Source organism: Triticum urartu, chromosome 7A (genome assembly GCF_056163025.1).
Source record: "Triticum urartu cultivar PI428250 chromosome 7A, HENAU_Tu73, whole genome shotgun sequence".
In the NCBI taxonomy this organism is placed as follows: Eukaryota; Viridiplantae; Streptophyta; class Magnoliopsida; order Poales; family Poaceae; genus Triticum; species Triticum urartu.
In genome coordinates, this window is record NC_141879.1 from 236,395,217 (window position 1) to 236,406,569 (window position 11,353).

Genomic DNA, 11,353 nt, shown 5'->3' on the forward strand with positions numbered 1-11,353 from the left:
AAAAGGGAAAAGACACATGGATGCCTTGCTTGGTGGGGTGATAGAATCAGTCCCTTCCCTCCACTGGGAACTGGGACCAGTTCGATTCAACATCCAACTGTAAAGAAAAAGAGCACAGCACAGTACAGGATCTTCCATTCTCTTCACAGAACATCTGCTAGCGTTGCTAACCTGGTACCTTAAACGTGCAGGTCCTATCATCTACTTACATGTGGAGCAAGCTATCATTGTCGACGGCCCATGAGATGCTGCTATGTCTTTCCTCTGTGTTTGTTAGTTGGAGTGTCAGATGCTGCCTTGGCCTAATGGTGACACGGAAGCGACTGTGCGACACCGTTCAAATGGAGCTCTTCAGCCCGTCTCTCGAGCCGGTAATCCATGGCTCTCCAGGTCTTGCAGCTCGTTAGATCTCCGCGGCGCTCCGTCTGCTTTGCGTTCAGAGGCAGTCAGTCCAGAAGGAATAGGAAAGCTGTATGTAAAGACTAAGGTGCAATCAATCAAAACAGACTTACTAGGACCATGTTCGTCGTCATCGCTATCGCCATTTTGAGATGTGAAAAATGGAGTGAGGTAGTTTCTGTCCAATGCGGCCAAGGAGGGCGTGCTGCAACAACAGTCAAAACAGGTGGATTCAAATGCATTGAAGAATTCCTGTGGAAAATCATGTGCCTAAACTTGGTGTCATTAAAAAACCTTGTGCAGCCTATTAAAAAACTTTCAGTGCTCCTGCAGCCATGAAAAGCATGTGCTATCCTTTGATTTAGCAAAATTTTAACTGCTGGCTTACTTTTTCTGGATTTCTTGGAGTTTCAGTTTGAATTTGCTTGTGGTAGAAGTCCCCTCTTCATTGCCCAGTTCTATGTTGCCCGCATTATTGTTCCCCTCATAGTTCTCCTGGTCCTGCAAGTCAACAATCAATAAAACTAGTAAAAATTTACAAATCATAAAGGATGCTCAAGAGCTACCTACAAGCCTTTATCAGTAGAAGAAAGAATACACCAGTAACCCATGAAGATCCCATACCTATCACATGTATGCATATACGGGCCACAACAAGGCTGCATTATCCCATGAGGCCATGACAGAACCAGTGACAACCACAACCATAAGAAGTTTTTTGGAAAGTTTCTAACGAAACCTCTATGTTATGAGCATAGAGCCTACCAGAGCATAGTTTACGCTGCCGCGGTGAAAGCTATACTGAACAACAACGCAATCGTGCCCAATTTTCCCAGGGGAAAATGCAAAAGCTTTGCGTTGATAGATAAGAAGTTTAATTACAAGCCTGGATTGTGATTTGTAACCATGCCATCGTATAGGAAGAAATGTAGGATATAGCTTAGTTATTTTTATGAGGTGCATATTACTTGCCTCAAGTGAAGGGCGACGACCATCATTACCATCTCCCACAACATGTAGAGCTTCAAGCATTGTGCTTGTTGAGCCTCCAATCAGAAGTACCTGGATTATCGCCATGCGAGAAATTATTCGGGATGGTCTACACTCGGTACTAGCAGAAGTAGCAATACCAGCATGTCTTCCTATTGCCATAGCAGTTCTTTCACTAATGACATCTCTAGTGTAGTTTGATTGTTTGATATCTTACTGTTAGAACAACAATAGATATGGTAGCACTCAAAATTGTCTGTCCATGGCCATCAGGAAGATCATGAACAGATTGAAGAGCAAGGGCAAAAGCCATAGCCCCTCTAAGACCTGCACAAGTAAATGCACAAAAACTTTGATAGAACTGCTTAATATGCCAAAAATTATACTGAGCAAGCATGCTTGTCAGACTACATACCACTATACCAAAGTGCCTGTTGATATTGCCTGGATATTTGCCGCTGAGGTGGCCGTACCATATTTACCAAGAAAGCACACGAGAAAACATTTGCAGCCCTTCAAAATAAGAGGACACGGCAAAAACAAGCAACTTGAGCAAACTCATATACACGAATAATGTGCAGTTACCCAGTTCAGTTAAGAAATTTAGAGCCTGCCCCGCAAATGCTTCAGCTTGAGCATCGATCTATTGTATACCAAACACGATGCCATTTTTATAATGCTTGTGTGGTTCTGTCAGATCTTATTAAGTCTGTCGTATCGGGAGGTTGGTGTTCAGTTGTTGACAGCTTATTGGCAGACATACAAACGAACCCTCCAACCTCACCAAACGAACCTTATGAAACAGCAACAATGGAATTTGAACAAGGCCGAATGAAAGCATACCTTGCAACTAATATGAAGATCTTCATGAAACGAACGAAGTAAATGCTAAGGAAAAGGAAAAATAGCAGTGTATCTCATAAGAAGGAATTATGCACAGTATAAAGTAGCTCCCAGTCAAAGTGAAGGATACAACTGAGAAAAATATGAACCCAATGTGTGACCAGCTTTGACGCTCCATCGCAATATCAAATCCCATATATATGAATCTGTAGGGAGATTAGACAAGTTTGTATGTAAATTTACCAAAAACAGAAAGCTTTTAAGTGTTGACTTACACAAAAGTTTCTGCTAATGACGAAAGCAGATGGAAAAGTGCAGCAGTGAAACGCTGGGAGTCTTCTGACAAGTTCGAGAATGTGTATCTCTTCATCACCTAAAAAGAAAAGTTCCACTATCAAGTACATAACTGCAGGCAGAAATAATAATCCCTGACTGCCTCATTTAAGTTGAACCTACGATTCCAGTAAAGAGTATTGAGACTATGCCAGACAGACCGAAGCCTTCAGCTAGCATGTACCTGCAAATGAATTTACAATTGAATCTAGAAGCCTCAAAGCCTGAGAAAAAGTAATTCAAGTAAGGTGTGCTTACGAGAAGTATGGGAAAAGTACAAACAAGCAGCTCTCGAGGTTATAAAGGCTGAAAAAAAAGGAGTTGCTTATTATATCCAGGTAAACTTTGTTTCCCCCCAAAAAAATTGATCAGGGATGTTACTTACTTCTCAACACCGAGTGTTGAATACTTGAAGAGGTTTTACAGAATTAAGGACTAACAGATGGTTATCAGCATGCCAAAATAATGCAGAATACAACCTAACGGCATGCTAACACAAGATCAGTTTTTATTTAATCCAGATATGAAAAGAACACATCTAGGTTTAATTTTTCCACCAAAAGCATGTAAGCAGTGTCCTCATATTCAAGCAGAGCAACAAACCAATATTGTGTGATCAATGCTTCAGAAAGCATTACCAAAAAAAACATCACATATAAATTGCAGCTTTCAGTGGGAGAAAACCATTAAAGCTCTGCTAATGATGCAAAAAGTAGGGTGAAGGAAGGATATGAGAGCAGAAATAAATCCAGCTCCAACACCTGCAAAGATAAAAGTAGCTAGAAAGTCAGTTCTCTACTGCCATGCAATTTGCACTCATATGCATAAGCATAAAATAAAACCAGGGGAGATAAACCACAGTGACATCAAAACTGTAGGCAGGAAATCTGTAGCAAATGACCATATGAATACACTGTTTGTCACCATACCTGTTGACATTGACCCAAAGAAGTTCTCGAGAAACCTTAAGATAACTACGAAAATGTTTTGGCTAGAAGCATTCGTCCTCAGAGATGCCATAGTCCTGAAGATGAAGGGAGTCAAGGCGGATCCGGAAGAAGCAAATGAATGAACCAAAGGAGATCACAAATACTGCGCTGACCTGTACAAGGAGATTGCCATCTTCATCGCCACAAAACAGATTGATATCAAGCAAGGTGTAAGTATCAGTAAGAGTAATAATACTAACAATTTTACGTAAACAGAAATCATACAGCATCATTTAGCACAGATTCACCGAAAACCAGCGCATAGAGGTTCACGTCCGTGCCAAGTTCCTGCAGTTAAATGAAAAGTAAGTAATCATTGCTTCTAGGATACCAGTAAACACAGTGTGCTAGTACCTAAGTTGGTGACAGAAACCTGAAATATCGACAGCACAGTTACAGGATCAGTTGCTGACACAAGGGCACCAAACATCATACACTCAACCAGAGGCATCCTATAGACAAGATGTATTAACCCAGCAAGATAGCTGCAATGACAGCGCATCATCAGATGTTCACAGGTCAAAGGGTTGGCATACAATATGAATGCAAGCAAAGTAGTCTAGACTCTTACACTAAAACACCGGTGACAATGGAGGCAATTAAGGTTCCAACGATTGCAAAAGTAATAATAGCACCAAAGTTTGAGAAGAATGGTTTCTGCAATCACAGAGATAGTATATTTTAGCTGCAGCTAGACAGAATCTCGAAAAATAGGGGCATGGGAAATGCAGCACTTACTGGTGCTAAGCTGAAGCCGGACTGGGTAGCATGCAGTCAAGCAAAACATTTTGCGTGAGATTTACAAAAGACATAGCGGGAAGTATAATGAAGCATTTTTGGAAAAGGGAGGTAAAATGAAACATATGCCAAGGATATAATATGATAGGAGGCAGCAAGAACAGAAAGAAGAGCTCCTCCCGGAAATTGAACCATCTCCTGAAATTACAAAGAAAAGGATATCATATCAGCATGGTAAACAAGGAACATATTGAGACGCTTAGGTTCTTGGGAAGAAGGCAGTATATACCTTGTACTTTTCTGGGCGTTAGATACGCTAGCAAGACCTCCCACGATCAACCCTGCCATAAGTGGATGGTAGGTTATCATAGAGTCACAATAGAAGAGATTTATCTAATTCCTGGACCAAGTATAACTAAAACTGTAACTTGCAGACGTCCTCATCTTTTTGCAGACCAGCAGCAAAATCACAAGAGGGATCAGCAACCAAAATTATGAAACCATTGGGTCTTGCAGGTATACACTGATAAAAATGCCCAAATGCTCACATATGCAAAACGGATATAACCAGTTGATACTGCAGGTATGTTATGAAACTTCATTCCCATCATTATTTATAACCTCAGGACTCAGGTTTCAGCGTAATAAAGAAACAATTTCGAAATGAGTAGGAGTTTCATATCCAGGGGAGATCACCCCCCCCCCCAACCCCCTATTCAATTAGAGCATGAAACAATGTTCCCAAAGTGCTGACAAAATTCATTGATGAAGATACTTCATTATTGCAAACCTTGCAAAACCTCATACTCAAAATTGTCTCTCTTGTCGGGAACAAAGAAAGAAAAGCACTCAGTTATGAACAATGTATCCATTTGCTACGGTGCTGCTTGACTTTTTTTTATCCTCGATAACAGGGGGATAAATTAGTATGAAATTTAATATAACATTATGTGAACTACATCGATGAATTTGTTCAGAATTTTTTGAAACATTTAATCCTGAATTTGTATGCGCTTTTCTCAAAAAGGTGGGAAGTTGCGCTGGACATGAAGCAGTTTTCCATGCCAAAATAGACCATACATTATGGCCCTTGAGATGAAGGGTGGAGCCACAACATGGGCATGATGCGACATGAAGAAAGCGCAGCTCCTATTTTGCTACAGTATTTAAAGGCATGAGAACATCAGCACAGATACACAACAAAAAAATATGTACAAAAAGGAAAAGGAATGAAGCATTCGTTTTACGTAGAGCCTTCGTGATCAGTTGCCTGACCAGTTGTTTCATGCTTCTGTAACTAATTTTCTGAAGCAGATTAAACTGAGTACAACACACCACAGTTCAGCAACTGCAAGCTAAGCCTTCGTGATCTAAAGCAAGCCCACAATCAAATGGTCAGACATGGCCAGATTCATCTATAAATAGGCCACTGTGTTCTTGATTCATGAATCTGTAATTTTTGGAGTTGGACTGAGAATTTTTTTAGTTCGCGCAGCAACAGATTCAGCAGTTGACTATTGTTACAGGCTTCATCGTGCTATCCGCCAATCATCATTCGAAGTTCAACATCATTTAACCAGCATTTGATCGCCCAAACCCCAACAAAGTAAACCCGCTACTGTAGAACTGCCTCCCGTTTTCGCGGCCAACCGACACGTGTCACGAAACCGCAGTAACCCCGGAGAGGCCACATCAATCAAACAGCCCAGAATCTTCAAAATGGCGCGGGCGCCGGACGTACAGCAGACGTACCGATGAGGAGCGACGCGCTGGCCTCGGGGAGGTAGTAGACCCTGCGGCGGCGGAGGAGGTGGCTGAGCACGAACGCCAGCACCAGCATCGATATCTGCAGCAGGATCCCCACCCCCGCCGCCTCCTCCTGCTCCTCCACCGTCGGCGCCCCCTGCGGCGGCGCCCCCGCCGCCATCCCTCCCTCCCCCTCTCCCTCGCAAGCTCTCGCGGGTGCGAATGCTTCCTTGGCTTCGGCGCCTCGTTTGATTCCCGATGATTCCCTTTTCGGGATATTTGTGGCTGTTTTCCTTTCGAAAGTTCTGTTTCCGCCTCTGAAATTGTCTTCGGGTTTCCTCTCGTGCTCGTTCCTCTCTGCGTGGACGGCTGGGATGCGTTTGACTGTACCTGACGGCTGGGATGCGGCTGGGACTGGGGGAGCTTGCCACGTCTCCGTGGACATTTGCACGGAGGAAGCATGAAAGAACATTGAGTTGAGTTTTATTTAGAACATCTTCAACAACCGTCCAACGCGTCGCGCGCTAAAAATCACTTTTCCGCGTGTTCTTTGGATGGATTTGCGTGACCGACAGCGCTGGCTCCAACAGCCGCATTAAAATGCAGCGCGCGCCGCTTTAGCAGCGCACAAAAATGCAGCGCACGTGACTCGCCGGCGCATCCATATGTTGCATTTTGGACACAAAATAGATTTCAAACATTCAAAATGCAATGAACATGACATATAAATTTCACACAAACAGATGAATAAAAGTTCATGCCCATAAGTTCATCCAACCAAATTCAAAATGCAAACCAAGTTCACCACACAAACGAAAGACACATCAAGCCTCGTCCTCGTCTTCGTCCTCATCTTCGAAAGACGATTCTTCCTTCTCCGAAGATGATTCTTTCTCCTTCTCCTCATCATTGTCGCGCACCGCATAACGTGAAGCTCGGACGGTGTTGGCAAGATCTTCAACGGCATCTTCATGAGAAGGTGTGTGAGGCACACCGAAAGACATCTCGCCCATGGCGGCCGGAGGTGCACCCATGCCCCCTATGAGAGAAGCAAAACTCATGCCTCCCATGGCGGCCATGGCGCCGGGCGGTGCTCCAAAGCCACACATGGCTCCCATGGTCTCCATGGTAGCTTCAAAGCCACCCATGACAGTTAAGCCGCCCACGGTAGCTCCGAAGCCACCCATGGCACCAAGGCCACCGCCACCCATTGCGCGAATCGTAGCTCTCTTTTGATCAAGACTTTTTCACGGGGAAGATTGACATACTTCTTTTACATCTCATTGAGGATAGATGTGTCCAAGAAGAACAAGTGCTTCTCCCATTCCAACAATCTAGTTCGCTCATCATTGCTCACCTTCCTCTCCTCCAAAGCCACCTTCCTCTCCTCGGTAGCCACCCTCCTCTCCTCGGCCGCCAACCTCCTCTCCTCAGCCGCGACATCTTGGTTCATTGCCATTTTCCTCACCTCGTTGGCTTCTTTTCTTGCCTTCACAATAGCTTCCATAGCATTTTTGAGCTCATCATCTCCTTTCATCTTCTTTTTTTTTGCGTCTTTCTTGCACCCATCCGGTCGTTTTGGCTTCGAGTATGAAACCGAGTTGGGTGTGGGGCTTCTCTTGCCGTCACTTGATGCATCATCCTCCTCCTCATCATCATCATCATCCAACTCAACTGTTCGCTTGCGTTTGTTGTTCAAATCCAAATCATCATGCTTCTTCCATTTCTCATCATCCTTCAACACTTCATAGCAATGAGGCAAGGTAAATATCCTTCCTTTCTTGATCTTCCCCTTCTTGGTTCTCTTTTCCTCTCCTTTGAACAAGTTTTGTGCAATGTTGTACTACATGAAAACAAAGCAAGCTAGCACTTCAAACACCAACAACAAGTATGATGAACATGGATGAAATGCCACTTACTCTATCGTCCTCATTGGTGCCACTTGGGTTCAACTTGTCAACCGCCTTTTGTGCGACCGCCCACTTTTGACAATCCTTATTGATTGTCGACCACCGGGACCGAAGTGATCGCTCGGAGCGGTCAATTCCACGTTGCGAACATCAAAGTGTCCTTTCATCCGCCCCCCAGTAAGCATCTCTACTTTGATCACCTTCAACGGATGGATCCCTCGACACTTCCAACCAAGTATCGCATAGTAAGATGTCTTCAGCATTGGTGTAATTGCCCGCTCTTCCTTTCGGCGCGTCGACAATGCCCTCACCATCCTCGTCCACCTCGAACTCATGGTCTTCAAAATGCATGCCATTGGTTTGAGACCAATGCGAATTGTTGGAGCCAACACCCATAGTTGACATGTATGCATCATCGTTGATACTACAAAATATATAGAACAATGCAAATAAGCTATCTATATGAATGCATTCAAAAAATAACAAGGAAAGAAAAGTTGGAAAAAATTTCTACCTTTGGGGCATATCGTCGAACACGTTGTGCGCGTCGGCCGCCGGCTCAATGAGTGAGCTTGCCGGCGCTTCGGTAGCCGCCGCGCCCGTCACACGCCCTGCAAGCTTCTTCCTCCTCGCCTTCGAGGTGCCAGAGCCGTCCGCCACCTTGTTCTTCTTCACGGATGTCTTGCCCTTCTTCGGCCGCGCCGCATTGGGGAGCTTTGAGGGGGGGGGGGGCGCCGTCGCGACGCCACCTGCCGCCGAGGTCATCCGCGGCGGCATGAAGAGGCCGCGCGCGAGGCCGATGCTCGGAGGAGCTCCGGCAGATTCTAACTTGCATGATTTGAATGGACCTAACCCGGACTGACGCTATTTTCAGCAGAATTACCATGGTGTTATTTATGTGCAGAAACAAACGTTCTCAGAATGACCTGAAATTTCACAGAGCGACTTTTCAGAAAATATGAAAAATACCTGCAAAAGATGAAGGCCAGGGGGCCCACCACCTCTCCACGAGGGTGGGGGCGCGCCTTGTTGGGGAACGTAGCAGAATTTTAAAATTTTCTACGCATCACCAAGATCAATCTATGGAGTCATCTAGCAACGAGGGAGAGGGGAGTGCATCTACATACCCTTGTAGATCGCGAGCGGAAGCGTTCAAGAGAACGGGGTTGATGGAGTCGTACTCGTCGTGATCCAAATCACCGATGACCTAGCATCGAACAGACGGCACCTCCGCGTTAAACACACGTACGGTTGGGAAGACGTCTCCTCCTTCTTGATCCAGCAAGGGGAAGGAGAGGTTGATGGAGATCCAGCAGCACGACGGCGTGGTGGTGGAAGCAATAGTGATTTTGGCAGGGCTTCGCCAAGCTCCAACGAGAGAGAGAGAGAGGTGTTACGTGGGGAGAGGGAGGCGCCAGAGACTTGGTGCGGCTGCCCTCCCTCCCCCCACTATATATAGGGCCCCTAGGGGGGCGTTGGCCCTAGAGATTGGATCTCAAGGGGGGCGGCGGCCAAGGGGGGGTGGCTTGCCCCCCAAGCCAAGTGGGGCGCCCCCACCCCTAGGGTTTCCAACCCTAGGCGCAGGGGGAGGCCCAAGGGGGGTGCACCAGCCCAATAGGGGCTGGTTCCCTTCCCCACTTCAGCCCATGGGGCCCTCCGGGATAGGTGGCCCCACCCGGTGGACCCCCGGGACCCTTCCGGTGGTCCTGGTACAATACCGATCACCCCTGAAACCTTCCTGATGGCCGAAACTTGACTTCCTATATATAAATCTTCACCTCTGGACCATTCCGGAACTCCTCGTGACGTTCGGGATCTCATCCGGGACTCCGAACAACTTTCAGGTTACCGCATACTAGTATCTCTACAACCCTAGCATCATCGAACCTTAAGTGTGTAGACCCTACGGGTTCGGGAGATATGCAGACATGACCGAGACGACTCTCCGGTCAATAACCAACAGCAGGATCTGGATACCCATGTTGGCTCCCACATGTTCCACGATAAACTCATCGGATGAACCACGATGTCGAGGATTCAATCAATCCCATATACAATTCCCTTTGTCAATCGGTACGTTACTTGCCCGAGACTCGATCGTCGGTATCCCAATACCTCGTTCAATCTCGTTACCGGCAAGTCACTTTACTCATACCGTAATGCATGATCCCGTGACCAAACACTTGGTCACATTGAGCTCATTATGATGATGCATTACCGAGTGGGCCTAGAGATACCTCTCCGTCATACGGAGTGACAAATTCCAGTCTCGATCCGTGTCAACCCAACAGATACTTTCGGGGATACCTATAGTATACCTTTATAGTCACCCAGTTACGTTGTGACGTTTGGTACACCCAAAGCACTCCTACGACATCCGGGAGTTACACGATCTCATGGTCTAAGGAAATGATACTTGACACTGGAAAAGCTCTAGCAAACGAACTACACGATCTTGTGCTATGCTTAGGATTGGGTCTTGTCCATCACATCATTCTCCTAATGATGTGATCCCGTTATCAATGACATCCAACGTCCATAGTCAGGAAACCGTGACTATTTATTGATCAACGAGCTAGTTAACTAGAGGCTTACTAGGGACATGTTATGGTCTATGTATTCACACATGCATTATGATTTCCGGATAACACAATTATAGCATGAACAATAGACAATTATCATGAACAAGGAAATATAATAATAATCATTTTATTATTGCCTCTAGGGCATATTTCCAACAGTCTCCCACTTGCACTAGAGTCAATAATCTAGTTACATTGTGATGAATCGAACACCCATAGAGTTCTGGTGTTGATCATGTTTTGCTCGAGGAAGAGGTTTAGTCAACGGATCTGCGACATTCAGGTCCGTATGCACTTTGCAAATATCTATGTCTCCATTTTGAACATTTTCACGAATGGAGTTGAAGCGACGGTTGATATGCCTGGTCTTCCTGTGAAATCTGGGCTCCTTGGCAAGGGCAATAGCTCCAGTGTTGTCACAAAAGCGAGTCATCGGGCCCGACGCATTGGGAATAACTCCTAGGTCAGTAATGAACTCCTTCGCCCAGATTGCTTCTTGTGCTGCCTCCGAGGCTGCCATGTACTCCGCTTCACATGTAGATCCCGCCACGACACTTTGCTTGCAACTGCACCAGCTGATTGCCCCACCATTCAAAAGATACATGTATCCGATTTGTGACTTAGAGTCATCCAGATCTGTGTCGAAGCTAGCATCGATGTAACCCTTTACGACGAGTTCTTCGTCACCTCCATACACGAGAAACATATCCTTAGTCCTTTTCAAGTACTTCAGGATATTCTTGACCGCTGTCCAGTGTTCCATGCCAGGATTACTTTGGTACCTTCCTACCAAACTTACGATAAGGTTTACATCAGGTCTGGT

General features: G+C 45.5%; 1 protein-coding gene across 1 annotated transcript; it reads right to left on the reverse strand.

Moving 5' to 3' along the window:
* On the reverse strand, nucleotides 1-6,316 carry LOC125519803 (sodium/hydrogen exchanger 6). Its single transcript, XM_048684571.2, has 22 exons — nucleotides 6,045-6,316; nucleotides 4,582-4,633; nucleotides 4,431-4,490; nucleotides 4,293-4,317; nucleotides 4,126-4,211; nucleotides 3,928-4,039; nucleotides 3,780-3,842; nucleotides 3,668-3,687; nucleotides 3,495-3,589; nucleotides 3,298-3,326; nucleotides 2,951-2,982; nucleotides 2,824-2,871; nucleotides 2,689-2,749; nucleotides 2,508-2,605; nucleotides 2,363-2,438; nucleotides 2,233-2,252; nucleotides 1,805-1,902; nucleotides 1,607-1,716; nucleotides 1,372-1,461; nucleotides 788-900; nucleotides 513-604; nucleotides 1-425 (listed from the first exon to the last, which is right to left on the reverse strand). The coding sequence occupies exons 1-22, from the start codon at nucleotides 6,217-6,219 to the stop codon at nucleotides 352-354; spliced, it is 1,629 nt and encodes a 542-aa protein (XP_048540528.2). The 5' UTR covers nucleotides 6,220-6,316; the 3' UTR covers nucleotides 1-351.
* Between the last annotated feature and the right edge of the window lie 5,037 nt (nucleotides 6,317-11,353).